Genomic DNA, 27,528 nt, shown 5'->3' on the forward strand with positions numbered 1-27,528 from the left:
GAAAATAATTTAAACATTTACGTATTTTTATTTCGTATTTTCTTTACAGACTTATTTCTCAACCATTAATAGTTATTTCTGGGGGAGACTTTCATATCTGGTCAATGTCATTAATATTATTTTATATTTTTACTTGGAATAAATTCATTTTATGATGCTAATTCTTTCAAAAAAAGTTACTTTTTTCATTTGTTCACTTTATTTTATTTTGGAAGCTGAAAAACCTTTGTAATATTGTTACTTAAGTGTGTAGATTTTTGAAATGCAAAGCTTAATGTGTTAACTCGCTGATGTTGCTTACATTAGTGTGACGATGATTTAAGGAGAGAGAAAAAAAACTATGACGGTTGGTATTGTTAAGTGATTGGCAATGTAAAACAAATGAACGGGCAATAAAATAAAAAGGCAGAATGTGGTATGTTGTGATGTTGTGGAAGCTGGACAATGCTACTTACCACTCCTACTGCTTCTGCTACTACCCCATCTTGTATAGTCAATAACATTACTGTCAATAACATTGTATGGCCAAGATGTCACAACACTTCCACTGATGTGAAACATCACATTAATACCTTTAAAACGTTAGTCATGTTACATGACCCTCCCTTTAGTTTCAGATGGTGGGTAAACCCCTGTAGGAACTTGAAAAGTGTCTATGTGCACCAGTGAGATTGTATTTAAGAATGAATGTAAATGTTAAGATCAACTGTATAATTAAGTGGAGGGTGTGACTTGTTGGAATTTATTCACGATTATAGGAGTCATACATCTAAATCTTTGACATGTTTTCTTTCTGTCCTCAAACCACCTTGATTTCTTTAGTCACAGTTTAGTGTGTACGAACTGGCCTTAGATTTAAATTTGAGCCAAGATACAGTATGTGGTGCATTCTTCGGGGATGGCATTAAGCTGATTTTTGCCCTCATATCCATAGACTATTGCTCCATATGAAGTGTTGTGACATCACTTCCTGTACTAGTATTGTCATCAATAAGTGGAAAAAAAACACCAATACAAATGCTGGTCTGAGAATGTTATTTCTAGCTTGCCTTTTCTACCAGTTTGTACAGGTGGTGTTCTACTAATTAACTTAATCTCGTACTAACCCAGTGCTTTCTCCCAAGGGTCAGTATTAGTCATACCACCAAGTATTTGTCTAGTATTTATTATTACATTTTATTTATTTGTTAAGCAAATACTATACCCTGACAATATTAAACTATGTGCAACTGAAAGGGACAGTTTGGCTAAGATGGAAATCATGTGTGGAGGAAATTTCATATAATCCTATAGAAATATACCTATTTCATATAACACTAGATTTGGATAGTATATTCACTTATGCTTCATGGATGTTCTCAGTAGGCCCTTCATTTTGTGATCTCAAAAAAAAGATAACTTGCTCAAAAGTTTTTCTCAGACAAAATCAATACTTTTAAAATGTACTTTTTAAAAGTGAAGTGTTCATTTTTCAAAGTATTACTTATTTTTTGTTTGATTACTGGTTCTATCTTGACGAGGCTTTGAAATTGTTGACTTGGACCTATGCTTGTCTGAATTTGCAGTATAACTGTAATTTAAAAAACATGGCGCTCTATGCTGCTAATGCTTACTACTACTGCTTCAAGTTTGTAGTTCCCACCTTTTCCCTTTTCTGTACTAATAACAAGCAAGTCTTATTAAATATAGTTGTATGACGCTGTGAAATATTGTCGTCTTTTGCATGGCCTCCTTTTCTACCTCTTTCTCTCATCCCTTGTTCTACCTGGAGTAAGGCGCTTGACTGGTGTGACTGGAATGGAAAAATGTGAAGTGTGAAAATAAATCTCAAAAGATCTGAAATACATTTAAGACTGTGTTACATTACGGGTTACTGAAGCAATGTAGGTTTATCAGTTTTACTTAATCATCCCTCTCCTTTAAGTCGTAGGGGTTTAGCAGCATTTTGAATTTGCATATAAGTTAAACCTTGCTTTGTGGCAAAGACTACAATCGTTAAGTCTAAGCTTTTTACCAAAAGCATTGTTACTAAAGTTGTACTTCAGAACGCTTGTTATTTACCGACTGCCTCAGACCACTCGTTGTTCGATGCTTTTTTGCTCTTCAGTGTCACTTTATACACCAAGATCTTCGCTATATGTCGTCTCTCTAGTCTTGTTTATACCTGGCACTAAGGGAAAGTTTGGAATTTGATTGTGCCAACATTTTCAGAAATGCATCTTTAACCTGTCCACTGCGTTGGGATTGTGAACATCTTTCAATATATTTATCTAAGACTCATTGATGACATAAAATCATTGACAGGATAATTATGATTTAAATGGCTTCACTGTCCAGGTCTGTCTACAGTTGTAAGATATCCAGACAATTTGTGCTTGACTGCCTCTGGAGATGGGCAGAAATCTGATTACAATTGGATCACAAATGAGTCTACAACTGTCAAAAAAAAATGTGGGCACAATTTGAACGTGTACAAGACCAGGACAAAAGGAGGCATGTTAGGACCAGCACAAGGTGTACCTGTGTAATGATCATGCAGTTTAATCAGCTTCTTGATATGCCACTACAGTCAGGTGGATGGATTATCTTGGCAAAGGAGAAACGCTCACTTACAGGGATGTGCACAAAATTCGTGAGAAAAGATGTGCGTATGGATTTGGGGAAACCTTTCATTTCAGCTCATGAAACCAACACTTGACATGTTGCATTTATATTTTTGTTCAGTGTAGTTTGTGTTCTTCCTAACAGAGGGGTGTACTCAGGACTGACTCTAGCCTTTTGTGGGCCCTAAGCAAAAAACATTTAGTGGCAGAAAGAAAAATCAGTATGACTAAGAAAACCTACCGGTGCAGTCGGGCACGTGCCCTGCATGCCTGGTTGGTATTCGACCAGGATTACTACAAATGTAGATAACTGACTAGACTAATATACCAACTGACTGACAAAACAAGACTGCTGGTGCACATTCTGTTCTAACTCTTAAAAGTAAATTGAGAGCCGGCCCTGGTTAGACTATGAAAGAAGTGAGATCTACACAGGGTTTCCGAAAGCTACGCAGCTTCAGTTAGGACGGATGAACCCTGACGCTATGACCGTGGCGCATCTGCCTGCTTGGAACTGCGCGTCCCACGTGGCTAGTCCAACGCCAAACTCATTGGAAACATCAATACATGGGCGAGTCAGTGCCACACTTTAATTACGTATCGTTAATGGTGTGCACCAGCAACCCCCCCCAATCGATCAAATTTCTCAAACGAAAGTTTGTGCATGACGTTTCAAATTACTGTGTAATGTGATCAGTATTTTAACATTTTATACAGCTTCAGTATCACTGAATAGGTGTAGTCATCACTTTAAAGCAACAGTTACTTTCTCTTGCTTTTCAACATCATGCACCTCTAAAATTGTTCATTCAGAGCTAATATGTGCCAGCATTCCTAAATGCAAGAAGACTCCCTCTACTGGCCATGTTCAAAGTTATGTACAGTGTTCTTCAAATCAACATGGGAATGCAGACTATGGGGACAAGACAGAGCACGCACAAAACAGGACGCACACTGAAAGGTCTGTAGAATTTATTATAATTCTATTAGTTTAAACAAAAAGCAGAAACTACAGAAATATTTACAGGTCTGCATTCTCTTCTTAAAACTCTAACAAGTCCTCTTGGAGGGGGGGGGGCATTTCAGTTTGTCCCTGCAGTGCCATTCAGAGTAACATTTTACAGCTTTTCCCAATCATCTGCCAGGTCGGTCGACTGATAGAGTTCTGTGGTGAGAAAGGTGAAATGAATGTGCTTACACAGGACATCTGTGGGGAGACGAGCGTCATCTATAGGTCACAGGTCTACAACCCGAAACACCCCCACTAGCCAGCAGCTGCAGTACAGCACAATCCAGTAGCCCGCTATAAAGAGCCAGCACACGGGTATGTTCCTATAGGTCAGCTCACAACAATCCCAACCCCCCTTTCTAGCGATCACACCTTGTTTTTGACCATATGTCAATAGAGCACTGGTAGTCCTAGAGGGTGACAGTGATTTCAGCCTGCCGATTATAAGGAGAACCACCACAGGCAGTCCCGAGGACAGACTAGAGGGCCCTCTGTCCCCCTGGGAAAAGAGGGCACAGGGCAGACAGGACTGAAGGTGGGAAGGCTTTTAGATGGTCAAGTCAGTAGGCCTCTGGGTGGGAGAATACCGAGGGAGCCATAGGGATAACCAGGATCAGACTGGCAGATAGCTCTGAACCCTGGATGTTGTGGCGGAGGATTTGGCGTCGGGGGGGTGGGGCGAATGTCAATGTGGCTAAACGTGTGCGTGTGAGGGGGGGGGGATCCCATTCTGAGAATAGCATCCTGAGGGCTGTGTAGACCCTGCTAGGCTGGAGGTGGATGAGCATCCTTTAGTCTGGCTGGGTAAGAGAGGCTAGTGGAGCGTGTGCATGAAGCTGTCCAGGTTGTACTCCGTGTCATACTGCTGCTGATCCCACAGGTCCCCCAGACCGTCCAGCACGTTCTTTATGGAGGGTTTCCCTCCGGAGGACGACTCGCCTTTATCATCCTTCCCATCCTAGACAGAGAGACAAGTTAGAGAGATGGAAACACACGTTGGACAGGCAATACTGGTTAAATGGATGTGTGAGTGAAAGAGAAGCATGACCATGAAGATGACCAAGAAGAGGCGAGAGAGAGACGAAGTGTGTGTACCCAAGGGAGAGCTACTGACCTTGTCCAGGGTGAAGAGGTTGAGGAGCTGGTCGGTGCCCATACTCTGCAGACTGGCGTTCTCCTGGCTGATGACCGCGTTGGCGATGTTCATCTTGAACTTCTGCAGGCCCATGATCTTCTCTTCCAGGGTGCCCCGAGTGATCAGACGATACACATTCACCACGCGTTTCTGCAACAATAAAGAGACACCATTACAAATGTCACTTTTCACTACATAGGCTGCCAAGCCGGTGCGCATGTTTGAGATCAACTAGATTGCAGTCGGCATGCACAGAACCAAGATGAGTGATTGTGCGCCTCGGCTTGCTCAAACTGATCCTCCTCCAACACACCATTGCCTAATTTACACTGTAGGGCTGACCCAAACCGCACTGTGTTGGGCCTGGATATTTTCTTTGGTCGTTGTCCTTTCTAGCACGGTTCCAGTAACTACGGTGGGTGATTAACCAGGCCAGCTCAGCTTGACTCAGTAGTGTGAAGAGGGGTGTGTGTCCATGAAGAGGAATTGTACCTGTCCTATCCTGTGGGCGCGGTCCATGGCCTGTAGGTCTCTCATGGGGTTCCAGTCGTGTTCCACAAACACCACCGTGTCAGCACCAGTCAGGTTCAGACCCAGACCACCCACGTGTGTGGTGAGCAGCAGCACGTCAATGGAGGGGTCATTGTTGAACCTGAAAGCGAGTGTGACAGAGCACAGGAGATGGCAAGAGGGAGAATGAGGGGACGAGGGAAAGAGCACGTGAGACGGAGGCTGAGAGAAGGACAGTGCCTTTAAAATCAGATCAAATTTGTCGAGTTAGACAATGGGTGACGTTACAGCAAAGGCACGGACAGTGCCGGAGTCTGGTGTAGCAATCTAAGCTCCTGACTACGGACACCCTTGGCGACGTGGGTTCGAGCCTCGGCTCTGCCTTCCATCTGTGCCCAATACCGGTCTCTTAAACTACTTCTAAGGTGTCCGGTCATAAAAACAATAAATCACATGGAAGGAGATGGGAGTTTAAAATAATTTTATATATATAAAAAAAAAATAATTAAATGCTGGCAACACTACTAATCAAAGTATTCCATTATTCCCTGTTTGACACCAACACCATTTGTGTCGCCCAAAGACCATGCTCCTCATGTATTACCTGGAGACGATGGAGTGGCGCAGGCTCGCTTGCACGCTGCCATCAAGTCGCAGGTAGGTGACTGTGGGCAGCTGGGGCTTGAGCAGGTCGTGCTCCACGATGTCCAGCATGCTTTTCAGCTGACAGAAGATCAGCACTCTGTGTTGGGCAACCACCGCCTCTGTGCCCTCCGCTGAACCGCTGCTGCCCAGACCACAGTCCAACAACAACTGGAGGAGGAAAGAGGGGGGAAAAAAGCTCAGTATTACAACTTACTCACTCAGTGTTTTGATCTGTAGCTGTTAAGTATGGAGTTGAGTGTAGGTGATAGACCAATATCTGCACCTCACCATCACTGCCCTTTCTGAAGCAGAGGAGATTGGGGGGGAATAGTGATATAATGGTACCTGTGAAGGCTGAGAGGTGGTAGGAGTGGTACGGGGCTAGATTGGGTTAAAGGTGTCAGCATGCTTCAGTTCGACTGGCGCCTAAACAAGCAGAACTCGGCAAAAACAAGTGTGCTCGCATACTCCCTTAAGACAGCCGCTTAAAAACGAGAAAAAAGCGCCAATAGTACAGTTTGTCCATTTTGAGACGCCATAGCCAGTATACTATTCCTCAAAATAGTCCGAATTAAGCAAACTCAAATCTAATTCGTCATTGAAAAATCCCTAATGTTGACCAATCACAGAGGAAGGGGAGTAGACTTCAGGATGCCCAAGAAAATATTTTTGGCACAAACCAAAGAAAAACCCTTGCTGAAGACCAAAAACGTCCTAATATACACACAAACTGTTTCAGCTGGGACGCATGCAGACGCCTTTAGTGTGGTGCAGTGTTTCTTAATCCTGGTCCTTGGAACCCCAAGGTTTTGGTTTTTGCCCTAGTACCACACAGCTGATTCAAAATGATCAACTCATCATCAAGCTTTGAATCAGGTGCCAGGACCAGGATTAAGAAACACTGGTGTAAGGAATGGGGAATTAGTGGTACCCAGAGATAAGGTATTGGGGAAGAGTGGTACCTGTTTGAGGGCTGAGAGTTTAGGCGAATGCTGGATGTCTCGAAGGCTGGAGTGTTGTGCTGCCAGCTGGTCTGTGATGCGCTTGTACTCAGGGTGCTGTGGCAGCAGTACCAGGCCTGGGTGGTTACACAGCTTCCTCAAGTACTGCAGAGCCTGGAGGGAAGAGGACATTAATAACATAAATAGCAAGTATGGTATATGCAGGTCACATTCACATGTGAGAAGCTCAGTGGAGAAAAAGACCCCTTTCATGGTCAGGGACAATCCAGAAACTACAAAGGCAGTCACATAATGTGTGTGTACCTGGAACACGTGGCCAGTGGCCTTCAGCTTAGGCTTCTCCTCCTCCTGGGTGGAGGCTGTAGAGATGGTGTCCTCCACACCAACCTTGGCCCGGGACTTGGCAAAGTCCTCATACAGCTGAACCTGCAGACAGAGAGACAGACACGGGGACAGAATGTTTGAGCAATGGCAGGCACAGAATTGCTAATCTAAAAATAACTTAATGAGTAGTTATTTGGGATGAACTGTGATTTGTAGATCAGTGATTCTACACAGTCCGTCTGCAATGTAGTCAATATCAAACAGATTGTATGTATACAACAAGCTATACACACACACGGCTTTCATTTAATGGATTGAAACATTACGATTTGTAGCAGCCTCAGCTTCTATGGTGACTAGAAAGTGGAAAATACACAAGTGAATGCTCTTCTCTCCAAATGAAGACGGTATCTATAGTACCAGTCAAAAGTTGACTCATTCAAGGGTTTTTCTTTATTTTGACTATTTTCTACATTGTAAAATAGTGAAGACATCAAAACTATGAAAAAAAACAGAGTAACCAAAATATATTTTATATTTGAGATTCTTCAAAGTTGCCACCCTTTGCCCTGAGCTTTGCACTCTCAACCAGTTTCATGAGGTAGTCACCTGGAATGCCTTTTAATTAACAGGTGTGCCTTGTTAAAAGTTAATTTGTGTAATTTCTTTCCTTAAAGAATCAGTTGTGTTGGGACAAGGTAGGGCTGGTATACAGAAGATGGTTTTTTACCAAAAAGGGCTAAGTCCATATTATGGCAAGAACAGCTCAAATAAGCAAAGAGAAACAGTCCATCATTACTTTAAGACATGAAGGTCAGTCAATCTAGAAAATATCAAGTACTTTGAAAGTTTCTTCAAGTGCAGTCGCAAAAACCATCAAGTGCTACAATAAAACTGGCTGTCATGAGGACCGCCACAGGAAATGAAGACCATTACCTCTGCTGCAGAAGATAAGTTCATTAGAGATGCCAGTCTCAGAAAAGCGGCAATTGACTGCACCTCAGATTGCAGCCCAAATAAATGCTTCAGAGTTCAAGTAACAGACATCTCAACATCAACTGTTCAGAGACTGCGTGAATCAGGCCTTCATGGTTGAATTGCTGCTAAGAAACCACTACTAAAGGATACCAATAATAATAAGAAACTTGCTTGGGCCAAGAAACACGAGCAATGAGCATTAGACAGGTGGAAATCTGTTGTTTGGGTTGATGAGTCCAAATTGGAGATTTTTGGTTCCAACCGTCGTGTCTTTGTGAGACGCAGTGTGGGTGAACGGATGATCTCCACATGTGTGGTTCCCACCATAAAGCATGGATGAGGGGGGTGCTTTGCTGGTGACACTATCAGTGATTTATTTAGAATTCAAGGCACACTTAACCAGCATGGCTACCATAGCATTCTGCAGCGATACGCCATCACATCTGGTTTGCGCTTAGTGGGACTATCATTTGTTTTTCAACAGGACAATGACCCAACACACACCTCCAGGCTGTGTAAGGGCTATCTGACCAAGCTGGAGAGTGATGGAGTGCTGCATCAGATGACCTGGCCTCCACAATCACTCAACATCCCAAACCATCTCAATTGGGTTGATGAGTTGGACCGCAAAGTAAAGCAGCCAACAAGTACTTAGCATATGTGGGAACTCCTTCAAGACTGTCGGAAAAGCATTCCAGGTGAAGCTGGTTGAAAGAATGCCAAGAGTGTGCAAAGCTGTCATTCAAGGCAAAGGGTAGCTAGCTACTTTGAAGAATCATTTGTTTAACACTTTTGGTTACTACATGATTCCATGTGTGTTATTTCATAGTTATGTCATCTTAACTATTATTCTATAATGTAGAAAATAGTAAAATAAAGAAAAACCCCTGAATGAGTAGGTATGTCCAAACTTTGAACTGGTACTGTACGTTGCGTTGTAAGTGTTTCAAGGTGGGTCCTCCATGTGGTGTACCTGTAGAGGGCTGAGGTTGCAGTAGTAGTCCTGGATGATCTTGGGGGGCAGGTCTTGCAGCACGTCCTTTTTCATCCTCCTCAAGAGGAAGGGCAGAACTTGGCGATGCAGCGCCTCCATGGCCAGCACCCCTGAAGGGGAACACCGTCATTACAAGATACTAACACCACTGTCAGTGTGAGAGTGTCAGTTTCTTCAGGGTCATGTTTATTAAGGCACACCGTATGCTACGGAAACCAACAAGGATTTGTTAAGTACAGATAGTATCTTGCCGTTTCTTCAGTTTAGTGCTAAATAGGGTTGTGACAATACCAGTATCGCAATACACTGAAGTATTGTGGCAAGGAAACAAAAACAAAGCAGATTGAAAGTCTAGGTTTGTTTGACATGACATATGTCACCAATTACCGTTCGAAAAATATTTTAATGAAGGGGGGAAAAAAAGTCTGATCTTTTGCCTGATGGTGTCGTTCTAATAAAATGCCTATAGGAACACTACTAGATCAACAGCACATGTGGAGGATGCATACAAGGTAATGTGGATGGAGAAGGAAATTAATTGCTTTACAATGACCGTCAGGATGTACCCTTTTCCATGCACACTACCGTAATTTCCGGACTATTGAGCGCACCTGAATATTAGCCGCACCCACTAAATTTTTTTACATTTATTTTGAACATAAATAAGTCGCAGGTGCCTACTGGTACATTGAAACAAATGAACTTTACACAGGCTTTAATGAAACACGGCTTGTAACAAAAAAAAAAATCATAATTAGCAGTAAGCTTTAGTTGTCTTTTTGCACTGAGTCAATTCCTAACGCTGCTGTTTCCAACGTCTTATCATCGACTCATTAAGACCAAGCTCCCGTGCAGCAGCTCTATTTCCTTTTCCAACAGCCAGATCAATCGCCTTCAACTTGAAAGCTGCATCATATGCATTTCTCTGTGTCTTTGCCATGATGGAGGGTGACAAAATGACTACCGTAATCAGAATTATGGGAAGTTTGAGAGCGCTCGATTTAATCTAAACAGTAAACAAAAAAGGTGTTTGACCTTAACCCGTTCGGCAATTTCATTGGTCTAATGAAAGCTTCATGCCGCCAAAAAACTGAGCATGTCACAGAATGTGTTTTTAAAAAATAAAAAAAATTGAAAGCGGTAAAAACCATATATTAGCCGCGTCATTGTTTAAGCCGCGAGGTTCAAAGCGTGGGAAAAAAGTTGCGGCTTATAGTCCGGAAATTACGGTAAATATGTTTGCACTTTTGGCAACTTGACCTACATTGCGTACTCTAAAAATACAACCATAGTGCATGATCTATGGCAGTAGGGGGGGATTCTTATGACATTGCCAACAGTAAGATTCGAGTTTGCTTTCCGAAAAAGACCAGAGTCCAGATTCGCAACACACAAAAACTTAAGCTTCTTAAAACTGCTTAAGGATCCAACCTTTTTTCTTTTAAAATTTGCCAAAAATGACATACCCAAATCTAACTGCCTGTAGCAACTTTGAAATGCAAGAGAAAGGCCATAATATATTATTCCAGCCCAGGTGCAATTTAGATTTTGGCCACTAGATGGCAGCAGTGTATGTGCAACATTTTAGACTGATCCAATGAATCATTGCTTAGTGTTCAAAATGTATCAAGACTGCCCAAATGTGCCCAACTGGCTTATTAATACATTTTCAAGTTCATAATTGTGCACTCAAACAATAGCATGGAATTCTTTCACTGTAATAGCTACTGTAAATTGGACAGTACAGTTATATTAACAAGAATTTAAGCTTTCTGCCCATCAGATGTCCTGGGATTTTCTTTTGTAATTTACAACCTCGTGCTAATCACATAATCTCTACGGGATCGGTGTGAGCTAAAGGGAAAAAAGTTCATAAGATAGTTCCTAAGTGCAATTCCTCAGCAATATCTTAAGATTTAATGATTTTCTTACGAACTTCTCAAATAGCTTCTTACTAATCTTAAGATATTTGTTGCTAGGCAACCGATTTATCTAGCAATGGCAATCACGTTAGCATATTTCATACTGAGATTACTGTTCTAAAACATGTTCTAGGGTCTAAAATAATACTAAAACTTTCAGATGAAGTTTGAGGGAATTAAACATGTTCAATTACTTTCATTAGTTTATTCTCTCACTGCCCTGAGTTTAAGACAAGGGTTTAGCCATCTTTGGAATTAGAAACATTTCCAATAAACGTATTTAAGAAACAAAATTTGTTCTTGACTTTCTGCTTAAGGAGAAACATAAGAAATAGCGCAAGACATTTTTCAAGAACCATTGAGGAATAGCAACTTGCTTACCTTTCTTCTTAAGAATACATTTCTTAACTGCCATTTTTTTAAATTAACAATAGACTTAAGGTTTTGTGAATCTAGGCCCAGGGCTGTACCTTTCAAATTAAGAGTAACTGGTTAAAGGAGCAAAGAGTCATCCGCGTCGGGTTAAATTTTGCCATGGAAAAGCGAGTACTGCAATTTCCTCAACCCATTTCAAGTGCCAAAAGAACAAGATCCAGCTTCCGTGCACTCATTTTTAGGCACTCAGGGCTGATGACGACACCAAAATCAGATCTTACCGGCCTCCTGCTCGCGCGATGAGCTCTTGGCATCACGGCTGGCCAGGATGGGCTTGCCGTAGCGGGCAGCAAACTGGCGTTCTGTGCCCAGGAAGCCGGGCATGAGGAAGTCAAAGAGCGACCACAGCTCCAGAACATTATTCTGAGGAGAGGTGGGAGAAGGAGAAAAAGAGAGCGAGTTGTAAGTTTTACAAGTACTCTGAATGCTTGGGTTTAACTCGTCTAAAATAAGTCTGCAGTAGAGTAGACAATAAGCACAATCTAGCCTATATTACCATTAATGTCATAGGCTCGGCATAAAGTCCTTACTTCATTTCATCCACTAATACACCTGTCAATGTAAAACTAATACATCCAGCCACCCCACAGGGTGGAGGAACTGGAATCATTAGGCCAGAATAGAGAAATTATTAGGCAACATTAATCTAATGCAGTGAAGATCATGGTTTAAAGATTAGTACCAAAACAAACACACTGCAAGTGTGTTAGCAACTTAAAATCAGATGCATTTCCACTGCAGAAGCCTTTGCTCATTCTTCACTGACTAAAATGTAAAACGTTTCATGCCCCCACCTGGATGGGCGTTCCTGAAAGGATAACTCGGAAGTTGGCAGCCAACTGCTTTATGGCTTTTGAGAGCTTGGTCTTCCCGTTCTTGATCACATGGCCCTCGTCGAGGATACAATAATTGAATTTTACATTCCTAAAACAAAAATTAAACTTATGTTATTTATAAAATCACTTATCCAGCCTTCCAAATAAGATAGAGAATTATATATAAATAAATCACCTGAAAAAGTCAATGTCATTCCGTACAACATCGTAAGAGGCTACTACCAGGTTGTGCTTTTTCACTTGATGCTGTAACCTGCAATACAAAAAAAAAAAAAATTGATTAAATATTTTAACGTGAATAATTGAAACAAATGACGCTGTGTTCCATCTCTGTGGTGGAATCATGTGTATGTTTGGGTGGGTCAGGGCGGTACAGGGGTCTTACCGGGCTCGCTCTGTAGGGGGTCCCGTGTAGTGCAGTGGGTTCAGGTACTCTTTGGTGCAGAACTTGCCCACCTCGTCAACCCAGTGACCTGTCAGGGTGGGGGGGCACACCACCAGAGAGGGCAGGGGGGTGCTGTCTACCGCCTTGGTTTTTGCATACTCCTGTGCCCTGTACACAATGTAACAACAATTAATATGACAACTCCTTTTACAACAGAGGAGCCTCTCCAATGTGCCAAAGGTGTACATTTGAAACTCAAACTATGGGCGCGTTCCAGGACAACTACATTGCAGTTTCCTGCCAGATTTCACAATGCCTGGATATGTATTTAGTAGGGATGTAACAATTTAGTGATACGCAATTGCATCTTAAACATTTATAAAAAAATAAAAAAATAACGGTCCGTGAACCCCAAACCAATCCAAATATAGTATGCATCAGTCAGAAAATCGATTCAAACGTTACGAATCGCCAGATCAAATTATTTATTTCTCATATTATTCTTTCTACCCTCAAAAATACTGTTCATCTTTTATCAAAATGGATGTGTCCTCTCCTTCAGTGTCAAACTTCATGTAACCAGGAATCCAAATAAAACAAAAAATGTAATTGGTAGCAGTGGTGCTCCCAACCTAAGTCATGAGCACCAAATGAAATTGAAGAGCACCAGAAAATATTTAAGTAACTAACAAATAACTTTATTCCATCACTCAATATGAAAGTAGGTCTAATTAAACGTAATCTTAAAGGTAGAATAAACCTCTAGAATTGCATGGCTGCCAAAGTTTTTGTATTTATTTTCGGTAATACCAATTATCCCAAAGACATTCTTTAAAAAAAATATACTCTATCGGACTTTAAGAGCAAATAACATTTATAGAATAAAAGGAACATTTTACATCTTCCTAAGTCTGAGGGTGGTTTTAACCTTCCAGACTTGTAATTGTATCAACTAGCTACCCAAGGCTTTAACTTGCGACATCTAGTTAAACATGCATTAAAGAGGAACAATGGGTACATATTGAAGATGAACATGCTTATCTCTAGAATCTAAACCAATAACACTCCCTAAAAACACAACCTTATGGAACAATCCTTGGATAGCTTTTCAGAAATCACTTATTAAAATGTCCCATGTTGACCAATTTAAGGTGACTTGGTAACAGGACATACATTTAGTTCCATGACAAAATTAAAATACAATTTTGGACTGACCAATGTAGATTTAGTTAAACATTACATATCAAGAAATTCAGAGCAACCTAGAGGTAATCTTGTTCGAGTCAGAAAAGGATGTTCAAATGATAGGGAAGGTACACAAAACCTTGCATAGAACATATCCAACTAACAATCTCTTGGTTCCAATGGTTTATATTTTTTATCTAAGGAGGGAAAGTTTATGCATAACTAATGAAATTAAAGTAAAAAAAATGTAGACTTAATCCAATATAAACTAACGTATCAAATGTATTATACAAGAGATAATCCACATTCTACAGCAGAGTCATGTCTTACAGTGCATTCGGAAAGAATTTCAGACCCCTTCCTCCACATTGTTACTTTACAAAAATAAAAAACAGAAATACCTTATTTACATAAGTATTCATATAAGTATTCATAAGATCCTTTGCTATGAGACTTGAAATTGAGTTCAGGTTTCCATTCATCATCCTTCAGATGTTTACACAACTTGGCGTCCACCTGTGGTAAATTCAGAGCAAAAACCAAGCCATGAGGTTGAAGGAATTGTCCGTAGAGCTCAGAGACAGGATTGTGTCGGGGCACAGATCTGGGGAAGGGTAAAAAAAAAAAAATACGTCTGCAGCATTTAAGGTCCAAGAACACAATGGTCTCCATTCTTAAATGGAAGAAGTTTGGAACCACCATGACTCTTCCTGGAACTGGCCGTCTGGCCAAACTGCGCAATCGGGGGAGAAGGGCCTTGGTCAGGGAGGTGACGAAGAACACGATGGTCACTGACAGAGCTCCTCTGTGGAGATGGGAGAACCTCCCAGAAGGACAACCATCTCTGTAGCACTCTACCAAAGCAGGCATTTATGGTAGAGTGGCCAGAAGGATGCCACTTAGTAGAAAAAGGCACATGACAGCCCCCTTGGACTTTGCCAAAGGGCACCTAAAGTACTCTCAGACCATGAGAAACAAGATTGAACTCTTTGGCATGAATGCCAAGCATCACATCTGGAGGAAACCTGGCACCATCACTATGGTGAAGTATGGTGGTGGTAGTATCATGCTGTGGGGATGTTTTTCAGAGGTAGGGCCTGGGAGACCAGTCAGGATCGAGGGAAAGACGAACGGAGCAAAGTACAGAGAGATCCTTGACAAAAACCTGCTCCAGAGCGCTCGACCTCAGACTGGAGCGAATGTTCAGCTTCCAACAGGACAACAACCCTAAGCATACAGCCAAGACAATGCAGGAGTGGCATCGGGACAAGTCTCTGAATGTCCTTGAGTGGCCCAGCCAGAGCCTGGACTTGAACATCTCAAGGGACCTGAAAATAGCTGTGCAGCAATGCTCCCTATCAAACCTGAAAGAGCTTGAGGATCTGCAGGTGTGCCAAGCTTGTAGAGTCATACCCAAGAAGACTCGAGGCTGTAATCACTGTCAAAGGTGCGTCAAAAAAGTACAGAGTAAAGGGTCTGAATACATATGCAAACGTGTTCAGTTTTTTTACATAACATTTCTAAAAACTTGTTTTTGCTTTGTCATTATGGGGCATTGTGTGAAGATTGAGGGGGAAAAAAACAATTGAATCCATTTTAGAATGAGGCTGTAACCTAACAAAATGAGGAAAGTCAAGGGGTCTGAATATTTTCCGAATGCAATGTAAGTGTACAACAACAAAAAACGACTCATCCGTGCTTTTTGGGAATGCTATAAAGTCTAGAAGTTGTGGGCCGAGCCAGAAAGTTGGCTGTCAGAAATATTACAATGTAAACTTACTTTTAAAAATCAGTCTGTCTGCATATTTCAAGACATGGCATATGGGGGGGTGAAGTGATAGAAGAGAATCGTCCAGCCTGTCATCTTAAAAAATTAAACTAAAAACTTGGAAGTTAATCCCCATCATTGACACAATAGAAAAAATATAATTACTTATTTAAAATATTAAAATGGCATGGGTGACTGAGAAACTAAATTTGTACAATTCAAGGCCAAGTGGCAAACAATGCCAGCACTATGATGGGGGTGTGAGCATGCAGGTCTGGGCAGCTGAGATGTAGTCATTATTTGTATAACTTTATCAGTGTAAAAATGATAAATTCATTGAGAATATATGAATTCTAGCTACTTTTGAAGCACATGTGCCCTAGATGCTAATATGTAACACTAAGTTTATTATAAAAGTTAAAATGTTGATACGAATACCTGTCATTGGAATATTCGTTTTCTACATTGCGTAAAAGCACCGTTTTCCTATTGAGATGCGTTAAATTGAAAACTGTACACAATCTTGAAAAACATCAGGTTTGTAATGACCACATGCAAGAGATCTGTGATTTATTCACTGCTATGATCATTGATCTCCTTTAGAATCTATCCCTTTTCTTTCTGTGCCCCCAAATATACTGGTAAAGTTACCAGGTTGTTAGCTAATTGGTTAGCAAGCTAACATGACTGAACAAAGTCTAAACAATTGTTTAACGACGTTGACGCGCGAGTAGTTTTACAACGGCCCACGACATGGTTTATGAATGTATAAAGGCAGTCCCGGTGATCCGCTATAAGAAGAAAAATGTTGCACCGGTAATATGGAACAGATCTTTTGATCTGGTTGGGCTAGACTCAACCCTTTTACGCTGTAGCAATGGTGCAACTATGACGCTAACAAATCTGCGCTCACGTGTTTCTCTAGGGTACTCGGAAACAAATGGTACAGGGAAAGCCTCAATTATAAACCCCTTATCATTATCTAGGAGATTTTTTTCATAGTAACAGTGTTCCAAAAATGAAACTGCTAAGTATTTTATTGCATATGCAACCAAATTCGTCGCACTTTAGAGCCCTGCATATAATTGTGTTGACAATCATTAAATCTACCAGTCATTTTGCATGTCGAACAACCCAAGGCAATATCAGTAGCCTCGTCAAACTGCTCGCTAGGCCCAGCTTCGCATGCTGACCAAAGCAAGGTAGGCAGACTGTTCCTGATCTTGCACATGTGCACACCACCTACAGCATTCAAATGCAAATATGGCTTGTGATATTCAGCCTCATTAGTTGAGTGAAAACTAGGGCTGTGGTGGTCATGAAATTGTCAGCCGGAGCTTGTCCAGCAAATAACTACCGGTCTCACGCTAATTGACAATTAAAAAACACATTTAGCATCTACAGGCTTCCACGCATAGCCTACAAGCCACTGGAACACTTAAGAACCTACACCATCACAATAAATCAATGTATTTTACACAGGTCTAAAGAAACATGATATTTAGAAAATGTAGTCTATTTCAGAAGAACAGACTAGCATATCTAAGTTCTCTTATGCTCGGCCCTGATCTGGCTATGCCATATGGCTGTGGGCTACACTAGTTCATTTAGCAGATAAGATTTGCTCACAATTCCATGGCATTACTTTATAGTATGAAGAATACAATTGAACACCGCTGAATAAAATACAGGATATTTTCGGCAAATGATTTGAGGAGTACGCACATGCAGCTTTTCTGTGTTGAGCGGTTAACAAAGAAACAGGTCCTCCTATATGCTTCATTTGGAGTTGTTTATGCAACTTTAGTTGTGATACAAACGTTGGGCTGTATGATTTGATTACATTTTAAGTCTGCATGATGTGACTGAGGATTTGGGAAAAAGTTGCATGAAAAGCATGAGCTCTGCTTTGTTTTTTGCATACACATCAGTCTCTCATTCACAATTTGACAAGCACTTTATAATGCCTCAAATTTTCAGGCGGAATGCCCTTTGCATGGCTGTAATGCCCCCTAAAAAAAAAAATCCATCCCTTATGCGGCCAGTGGCCGTTGTGCTGAATAATTATAATTCCCTTCTTCTGGCTGCGTGCGCCTCTCACATATCTCAAGTCTTATTAGCCAATGCCCAGCATGTAGTCGAGTCCTTCTCACAGGCTACAAGTGAAGACAGTCATATCGGGGATGCAACTGTGGGCGTCATTATCGAATTACGAGGCGCATATTGAAGATGTTGGAAGAACTGTCCAGATGTACTTTGTCACACAGCAGTAGGCAACACACCATTCTCAAAAGTGACAACAAAATCGATTATGCATGTAATGCTTTATTATAAAAAAGGTGGTGAAAATTCTTCCCCAAAGTCTAATACACTTTACAACCGGTGTAATGTGCTTACATTTTAAGTTATTTGGCCACTTTAGTTATGATACAAGCCTTATCAAAACATGTAGGCCTACGGGCTAGGCTACATGAGGTATGTGAATAGGATTTGAAAAAGGTCCCAAAATGGCATGCGCTGTTTCTTGCCTTACTACACACAAGCTGGGCATCATTCACAAGTGATAATATAGTCACAAGTGATACGCTAATATTGTCACCCATCAGACTATTCTTGATATATCCTAAATAGGACGCCTGTATCTTTGTAGTGACTGGGTGTATTGATACACCATCCAAAGAGTAATTCATAATTGTGCCATGCTCAAAGGGATATTCAATGTCAGTTTTTTTATTTACCGATCTACCAACAGGTACCCTTCTTTGCAAGGCATTGGAAAATCTCCCTGGTCTGTGTGGTTGAAACGGTTTGAAATTCACTGGTCGACTGACAGATAATTGTGTGCACAGGGTACAGAGATGTAGTCATTCAAATATCACGTTAAACACCATTATTGCACACAGGGCGAGTTCATGCAACTTGCCAGGAAAATGTTTAGGCTTGCCTTAAAAAAAAAGGGTTGATGGCGCCGAAGAGGATGGCTGACATTTTACATGCTCCTAGCCAACTGAGCTTCAATACGGAAGTGGTCAGATGACGCGGATGCTACAGGACTGTTTTGCTAGCACAGACTGGAATATGTTCCGGGATTCATCCAATGGCATTGAGGAGTATACCACCTCAGTCAGGTTTCATCAACAAGTGCGTCGACGACATCGTCCCAACAATGACCGCAAGTACATATCCCAACCAGAAGCCATAGATTACAAGCAACATCTGCATCGAGCTAAAGGCTAGAGCTGCCACTTTCAAGGAGTGAGACACTAATCCGAACACTTATAAGAATTCCCACTATGCGACGAACCAGCAAACAGGCAAAGCGTCAATACAGAATTAAGACTGAATCCTACTACACTCTAACACTCAAATTTGGCAGGGGTTGAAAACTATTAGGAACTACAAAGGGAAACCCAGCCAAGAGCTGCCCAGTGACGTGAGCCTACCAGACGAGCCAAATGCCTTTCATGCTCACGTCGAGGCAAGCAACACTGAAGCACCAGCTATTCTGGATGACTGTGTGATAAGTTGGTAGCCGATGTGAGCAAGACCTTTAAACAGGTCAACATTCACAAAGCCGCAGGGCCAGACGGATTACCAGGACGCGTACTCAAAGCATGCGTGGACCAACTGGCAAGTGTCTTCACTGACATTTTCAACCTCTCCATGTCCGAGTCTGTAATACCTACATGTTTCAAGCAGACCACCATAGTCCCTGTGCCCAATGAAGCGAAGGTAACCTGTCAAAATGATCACCACCCCTTAGCAATTCATGGCTACCGACGTGAGTGCTCTGAAAGGTTGGTAATGGCTCACAACAGCATCCTTCCGGATATCCTAGACCTACTACAATTTGCATACCACCTCAACAGATGATGCAATCGCACTCCACACTGCCCTTTCCCACCTGGAAAAAAGGAATACCTATGTGAGAATGCTGTTCATTGGACTACAGCTCAGCACTCAACACCATGGTGACCATGAAGCTCATCACTAAGGTAAGGACCCTGGGACTAAAACACCTCCCTCTGCAACTGGATCCTGGATTTCCTGACGGGCTACCCCCAGGTGGTAAGGGTAGGCAACATGTCTGCCACGCTGATCCTCAACACTGGGGTCACTCGGGGTGTGTACCGAGTCCCCTCCTGTACTCCCTGTTCACACACAACTGCGTGGCCAAACACGACTCCAACACCATCAAGTTTGCTGACGACAACAGTTGAGTTCAGAGAACTGGCAGTGTGGTGCCAGGACAACAACCTCTCCCGCAAAGTGAGAAAGACAAAGGAGCTGATCGTGGACTACAGGAAGGGGTGGGCCGAACAGGCCCCCCAATCACATCGACGGGGCTGTAGTGGAGCGGGTCGAGAGTTTCAAGTTCCTTGTTGTCCACATAACCAATGATCTATCATGGTCCAAACACACCAAGACAGTCGTGAAGAGGGCACGACAAAACCTTTTCCCCCTCAGGAGACTGAAAAGATTTGGCATGGGTCCCCAGATCCTCAAGAAGTTCTACAGCTGCACTGTTAAGAGCATCCTGACCGGTTGCATCACCGCCTGGTATGGAGACTGCTCGGCATCTGACCGTAAGGCGCTAGAAGGTAGTGCGTACGGCCCAGTATGGCCAAGCTTCCTGCCATCCATATAATAGGCAGAGGAATGAGGAAAGCCCATAAAATTGTCAGAGACTCCAGTCAACCAAGTCATAGACTGTTCTCTCTGCATATCACATTACCACATTCTGACATAGCAATCTGATGACCAACTGCGCAGTTGATGACATGCAACCATTTGTTGATAAATGCAGGACAACTGCAATACAGTCGGCCTAGAACGTAACTAGTGTGTGGTCATGCAGTTCAGTACCTGAGGTAGTGGTCCCCAGCCAGGATGCAGATGGACTGCAGGGTCTTGCCCAGGCCCATGTCATCACAGAGAATACCGTGGAGCTTGTACTTGTTCAGGAAGGACAGCCAGTTCACTCCGTCCTGGAGAGATCAAAGTTATTGAAACTGTCGATCAACAACTAATTTTAATAACATTGTCAATCACATTTTACATACTAGCTATGACAGAGCAGACAACCATGGGATGCAATGAGCTGTTGCACTGTGTTTGTGAGTCAAAGGATTCACGCAAACATCTTTACCGTGCTTATATTGAGTGTATGAGATGGACTACATAGAAGTCGGACTGCACAAATCACTGATCTACAAATCACTTTGTATCCCAAACAACTAATCAAACACTCTGAATGTCACAGTGGTATGCTTATTCAGCACCAGTCTAGACGAGTTTATGCTGGGGTATAAAAGCCGAGCGTAATCCTATCCTTTGTTGACCAGCCAAGGTTTTATTCAAAAAATCTGCAGGGTTCCATTACACTAGAGAGATGGATGTTGGGCTCAGCAGGATACCAGCAGAGTACACAAACCCATCAATTCTACCATTTATTTGTTCTGTCCAAAAGTAATTTGTCAGCAGCAGCCGACCTCCCTGCAGCATTTAAAAGCAATGCCTTTTTGTAGAGCTTTGCAAAAAACAATGACACTAAAAATGAAGTGGAAAGTGCTGAATAGATAACATTTACCATGATTTTTTTACTGTGCACAAAATAAGCCAAAACGAATTGCAAATACATCCAGGTTACCTTCACACGTTCATCCAAAATAATTAGTGCCGTCGGGAAGTATTCAGACCACTTGACCTTTTCCAAATTGTTACGTTACAGCCTTAATCTAAAACGGATTAAAAAAATAAATAATTATATCCACGCATAATGCTCCATAATGACATAGCGAGAAAGAAAGTTTAGCAGATATTAAATAAAAAACAGAAATATCTGATTTACATAAGTATTCAGACCCTTCGCTATGAGACTACAAATTGAGCTCAGGTGCATGCTGTTTTCATTGATCATCCTTGAGATGTTCTACAACTGATTGGAGTCCACCTGTGGTAAATTCAATTGATTGGACATGATTTGGAAAGGCACACACACCCATATATATAAAAACGTCCCACAGTTGACAGTGTATGTTGGAGCAAAAACAAACCCAGGAGGTCGAAGAAATTGCCTGTAGATCTCCAAGACAGGATTGTGTTGAGGCACAGATCTGGGGAAGGGTACCAAAAGATTTCTGCAGCATTGAAGGTCCAAGGACAGTGGCCTTCATCATTCTTAAATGGAAGAAGTTTGGAACCCCCAAGACTATTCCTAGAGCTGGCTGCCCAGCCAAACTGGCCAATCAGGGGAGAAGGGCCTTGGTCAGGGCGGGTGACCAAGAACCCGATGGTCACTGACAGAGCTCCGAGGTTCCTCTGTGGAGATGGGAGAACCTTCCAGAAGGACAACCATCTCTGCAGCACTCCACCAATCAGGCCTTTATGGCGAGACAGAAGACACTTCTCAGTAAAAAAAAAGGCACTTGACAGCCTGCTTGGGAGTTTGCCAAAAGGTAGCTAGAGGACTCTCGGAACATAAGAAACAGGATTCTCTGGTCTGATGAAACCAAGATAGATCTCTTGAACCTGAAAGGCAAGCATCACATCTGGAGGAAACCAGGTACCGCTCATCACCTGGCCAATACCACCCCTACAGTGAAGCATGGTGGTGGCAGAATCATGCTGTGGGGATGTTTTTCCAGTGGCAGAGATTGGGAGACTAGTCAGGATCAAGGGAAAGATGAACAGAGGAAAGTACAGAGAGACCCTTGATGAGAACCTGCTCCAGAGCGCTAAGGACCTCAGACCGGTGCAAAGGTTCACGTTCCAAAAAGGACAACGACCCTAAGTACACAGCCAAGACAACACGAGTGGCTTTGGGACAAGTCTCAATGTCCTTGAGTGGCCCAGCCAGAGCCCGGACTTGAACCCGATCACACATCTGGAGAGACCTGAAAATAGCTGTGCAGCCAGCTCCCCATACAACTTGACAGACCTTGCGAGGATCTTCAGAGATGAATGGGAGAAACTCCAAATACAAGTGTGCCAAGCTTGTAGCGTCATACCCAAGAAGACTCCAGGCTGTCATCGCTGCCAAAGGTGCGTCAACAAAAGTACTGAGTAAAGGGTCTGAATACATATATAAAAAAAAATTTAATCTATCGATATCTATATATAAACTCAGCAAAAAAAAAAACGTCCTCACTGTCAACTGCATTTATTTTCAGCAAACTAAACATGTGAAAATATTTGTATGAACATAAGATTAAACAACTGAGACCTAAACTGAACAAGGTCCACAGACATGTGACTAACAGAAATGGAATAATGTGTCCCTGAACAAAGGGGGTCAAAATCAAAAGTCAGTATCTGGTGTGGCCACCAGCTGCATTAAGTACTGCAGTGCAGCTCCTCCTCATGGACTGCACCAGATTTGCCAGTTCTTGCTGTGAGATGTTACCCCACTCTTCCACCAAGGCACCTGCAAGTTCCCGGACATTTCTGGAGGGGAATGGCCCTAGCCCTCACCCTACCAATCCAAAAGGTCCCACACGTGCTCAATGGGATGAGATCTGGGCTCTGTTGGTCATAGCAGAACACTGACATTCCTGTCTTGCAGGAAATGACGCACAAAACGAGCAGCATGGCTGGTGGCATTGTCATGCTGGAGGGTCATGTCAGGATGAGCCTGCAGGAAGGGTACCACATGAAGGAGGAGGATGTCTTCCCTGTAACGCACAGTGTTGATTGCCTGCAATGACAACAAGCTCAGTCTGATGATGCTGTGACACACCGCCCCAGACCATGACGGACCCTCCACCTCCAAATCGATCCCGCTCCAGAGTACAGGCCTCGGTGTAACGTTCATTCCTTCGACGATAAACGTGAATCCGACCATCACCCCTGGTGAGACAAAACCAAGCCCTCCATTTGGCAAATCTGACCATAATTCTATCCTCCTGATTCCTGCTTACAAGCAAAAACTAAAGCAGGAAGTATCAGTGACTCACTCAATATGGAAGTGGTCAGATGATGCGGATGATACACTACAGAACTGATTTGCTAGCACAGACGAATATGTTCCGGGATTCCTCCAATGGCATTGAGGAGTATACCACCTCAGTCATCGGCTTCATCAATAAGTGCATTGACGACATCGTCCCCACAGTGACCGTACCTACATATCTGAACCAGAAGCCATAGATTACAGGCAACACCCTCATCAGGCTAAAGGCCGCTTTCAAGGAGTGGGACACTAATCCGGACGCTTATAAGACATCCCGCTATGCCCTCAGACAAACCATCAAACAAGCAAAGCGTCAATACAGGACCTAGATTCTACACCGGCTTTGACGCTCGTTGGATATGGCAGGGCTTGAAAACTATTAGGGACTACAAAGGGAAACCCAGCCACGAGCTGCCCAGTGAAGCGAACCTAGCAGACGAGCTGAATGCCTGTTATGCTCACGTCAAAGCAAGCAACACGAGAGCACCAGCTGTTCTGGATGACTGATATGCTCTCGGTAGCCGATGTGAACAAAACCTTTAAACAAGTCAACATTCAAAGCCGCTGGGCCAGATAGATAAGCAAGACGTGTACTCAAAGCATGTATGGACCAACTGTCAAGTCTCTCCCTGACAGAGTCTGTAATACCTACATGTTTCAAGCAGACCACCATAGTCCCTGTGCCCAATGAAGCAAAGGTAACCTGCGTAAATGATTACCGCCCCTTAGCGCTCACGTCGGTAGCCATGAAGTGCTTTGAAAGGCTAGTAATGGTTCACAACAGCATCCTCTCGGACACCCTAGACCCACTCCAATTTGAATACCGCCCCAACAGATGCAATCGCACTCCACACTGCCCTTTCCCAACTGGACAAAAGGAACACCTATGTGAGAATGCTGTTCATTGACTACAGCTCAACTTTCAACACCATAGTGCCCACCAAGCTCATAACTAAGCTAAGGACTCTGGGACTAAACACCTCCCTCTGCAACTGGATCCTGGACTTCCTGACAGACCGCCCCCAGGTGGTAAGAGTAGGCAACACGTCTGCCACGATGATCCTTAACACTGGGGCCCCTCAGGGGTGTGTACTTAATCCCCTCCTGTATTCCCTGTTTACCCACGACTGCGTGGCCAAACACGAATCCAACATCTAATTAAGTTTTCTGACGACAGTGGTAGGCCTGATCACCGACAGCGATGAGACGGCCTATAGGGAGGTCAGAGACCTGGCAGTGTGGTGCCAGGACAACAACCTCTCCCTCAATGTGAGCAAGACTAAGAAGCTGATCGTGGACTACAGGATAAGGCGGGCCGAACAAGTCTCCATTAACATCGACGGGGCTGTAGTGGAGCGGGTCGAGAGTTTCAAGTTCCTTGTTGTCCACCTCACCGAATGGTCCAAACACACCAAGACAGTCATGAAGAGGGCACGACAAAGCTTATTCCCCCTCAGGAGACTGAAAAGATTTGGCATGGGTCCCCAGATCCTCAAAAGGTTCTACAGCTGCACCATTGAGAGCATCACTGCCTGGTATGGCAACTGCTCGGCATCTGACCTTAAGGCGCTTCAGAGGGTAGTGCTAACGGCCCAGTACATCACTGGGGCCAAGCTTCCTGCCATCCAGGACCTATATAATAGGCAGAGGAATGAGGAAAGCCCATAAAATTGTCAGATACTCCAGTCACCCAACTCAAACTTTTCTCTGCTATTGCACAGGATGCAGTACCGGAGCGCTAAGTCTAGGACCAAAAGACTCCGAACAGCTTCTACCCAAAAGCCATAAAACTGCTGAACAATTAATAAAAATCGCCACCGGACAATTTACATTGACCCCTGCCTTTTGTACACTGCTACTCGCTGTTTATTAACTATGCATGCTTCACCCCCACCTACATGTACAAATTACCTCAACTAACCTGTACCCCCCCCCCACACACACACACACAGACTCCGTACCGGTGCCCCCTGTATATAGCGTCGATATTGTGTTACTTTTTATTTTAGTCTACTTGGTAAATATTTTCTTAACTCTTCTTGAACTGCACCGTTTGTTAAGGGCTTGTAAGTAAGCATTTCACAGTAAAGTCTACACTTGTTGTATTCGGCACATGTGACAAATAAAGTTTGATTTGATTGTTTTTATGTAGATTTTTTATATTAGCATTAAAATCTGTCACCAATTGACATGTTGGGAGTTCGGCAAGGGAATGATAAGTTATTTACCCCAGTGAAATCAGCATATTGTTTGCAATATCACAAATACCGGTAGCTTTCTTTGTAAAGTGCTGTATCCTGTCTGGACATCATTTTGCTGAACAGTAAATTAAGAGTTCATAAGTTCAGCATTATTCAAGTGTGTTAAATTTGTGCAGCATGAGTGGGTAGGACGCAAGATGCAGCCTACAGGTTCCTCAAGGACAGGCTAACTTGCATTGTGTGAGTTGCGCCAGTTTTAGCTTGCAGTAGTTTGACACAATGCACATGTAGTCAAGGGCTAACAGCGGTTCTGATTGTTAATGTATGAGTGTTAGAGATGGATCAATAAACAGACAAGTAAAAAAGACAGACGTGTATACAGATTTGCAAACACACCTGCTGATACTTGCGGAGCTCGGCCTGGATGGGCACAGGGATCTTGTAGTTCTCCAGCTTCCTGCCGTCAAGCAGCTGCTCCAGAAAGTGACGCTCTCTGGCCTTCTGGCGAATCAGATCGTCCGACATGGTGGGAGGGTCCGGGATACCAGCCTAAAAATAAAATAATTTAAAATCGGACTCAAAACTCAAACCTCTTTCACACCCCTAAGCCAAACCAAGCCCAACTGTACATCGCTGGCCTGGTTGAGCATCCACCATAGCTGCTGGAACCTTGCTGGAAAGGACAATGAGAAAAGAAAATCTGAGCGCAATACGAATTGGCTCAGCACGATAGTGCGAAAAGGCTGTAAGATCTCTCAACAAATAATATCAGGTGCAAAAGACAAGCCTCCTAAATATTACATATGAGAGTGAACAACGTACGTCTTGGTATGGAAAGTAATGACATTGAGTTGTCCGGTTCTGCAGTGTGCCTGATTCATTACTCCCACTTAATCTCCGATTGAACAAATGAACTGACAGAGGTCCAAGTTGCAATCAAAACGGAAGGAGAACACATCCTCCAAATGACCTTCACATGAAATATAGCCCCACTATTCAGCATAGGACAACAATGAGCTATACTGCCTTCTACAGGGCAAAATAGAATTTACCAAATTGTGCAGTAGGAAACAACCATATAGATCAGGGGTTTGCAAACTGTCAGGGGCCTGCATTGTAGTGACAATTTAGTGTTCAAGCAAACTTTAAAAACGAATATCCTGTAGTATGGCACATTTCTCCACGAGACAGAACACTGCAGTTTAGGCTTAAAATTAGTGCATTTACATAAAAATTAAAGTATTGAGTAAAGAAAATACAAAATTGGTTGAGTACTGTGGATACCAATATCCCTGTAAACCTCCCAGGCTGATGTTGCCCATGGTTAAGAAATTATACAGTGCATTCGGAAAGTATTTTTGTTACAGCCATATTCTAAACTGAAAACTTTTTTTGTTCACAAATCTACACTCAATACCCCATAATGACAAAGCGAACAGGTTTAGAATGTTTAGCAAATGTATAATTTTTTTTTTTACAGAAATACCTTATTTACTTAAGTATTCAGACCCTTTGCTAGGATACTCGAAATTGAGCTCAGGTGCATCCTGTTTTCATTGATCATCCTTGAGCTGTTTCTACAACTTGGGAGTCCAACTGTGGTAAATTCAACTGGACATGATTTGAAAAACGCACACAACTGTCTATTTTTTAAATTTAAAAAATAAATAAAGTCTCACAGTTGA

The 27,528-nt window shown here is 42.7% G+C and overlaps 1 protein-coding gene across 2 annotated transcripts in view; it reads right to left on the reverse strand.

Annotated features, from left to right (window-relative positions):
• Window positions 1-3,558: 3,558 nt before the first annotated feature.
• btaf1 (BTAF1 RNA polymerase II, B-TFIID transcription factor-associated) overlaps window positions 3,559-27,528 on the reverse strand; it is a 69,928-nt gene continuing 45,958 nt past the window's right edge. For both annotated transcript variants that reach the window (XM_029698074.1, XM_029698073.1), the window contains 13 exons: window positions 26,240-26,392; window positions 20,558-20,679; window positions 12,739-12,906; window positions 12,529-12,606; window positions 12,312-12,441; window positions 11,739-11,880; window positions 9,140-9,270; window positions 7,168-7,290; window positions 6,865-7,017; window positions 5,862-6,070; window positions 5,240-5,399; window positions 4,727-4,897; window positions 3,559-4,570 (listed from right to left, as the gene is read on the reverse strand). In XM_029698074.1, the coding sequence (XP_029553934.1) occupies window positions 4,427-4,570; window positions 4,727-4,897; window positions 5,240-5,399; window positions 5,862-6,070; window positions 6,865-7,017; window positions 7,168-7,290; window positions 9,140-9,270; window positions 11,739-11,880; window positions 12,312-12,441; window positions 12,529-12,606; window positions 12,739-12,906; window positions 20,558-20,679; window positions 26,240-26,392 (1,884 nt within the window). In that variant the 3' untranslated portion in view covers window positions 3,559-4,426. The remainder of the gene's footprint in view (window positions 4,571-4,726; window positions 4,898-5,239; window positions 5,400-5,861; window positions 6,071-6,864; window positions 7,018-7,167; window positions 7,291-9,139; window positions 9,271-11,738; window positions 11,881-12,311; window positions 12,442-12,528; window positions 12,607-12,738; window positions 12,907-20,557; window positions 20,680-26,239; window positions 26,393-27,528) is intronic.

The sequence above is a fragment of the Salmo trutta genome, chromosome 18 (assembly GCF_901001165.1).
Source record: "Salmo trutta chromosome 18, fSalTru1.1, whole genome shotgun sequence".
Classification (NCBI taxonomy): Eukaryota; Metazoa; Chordata; class Actinopteri; order Salmoniformes; family Salmonidae; genus Salmo; species Salmo trutta.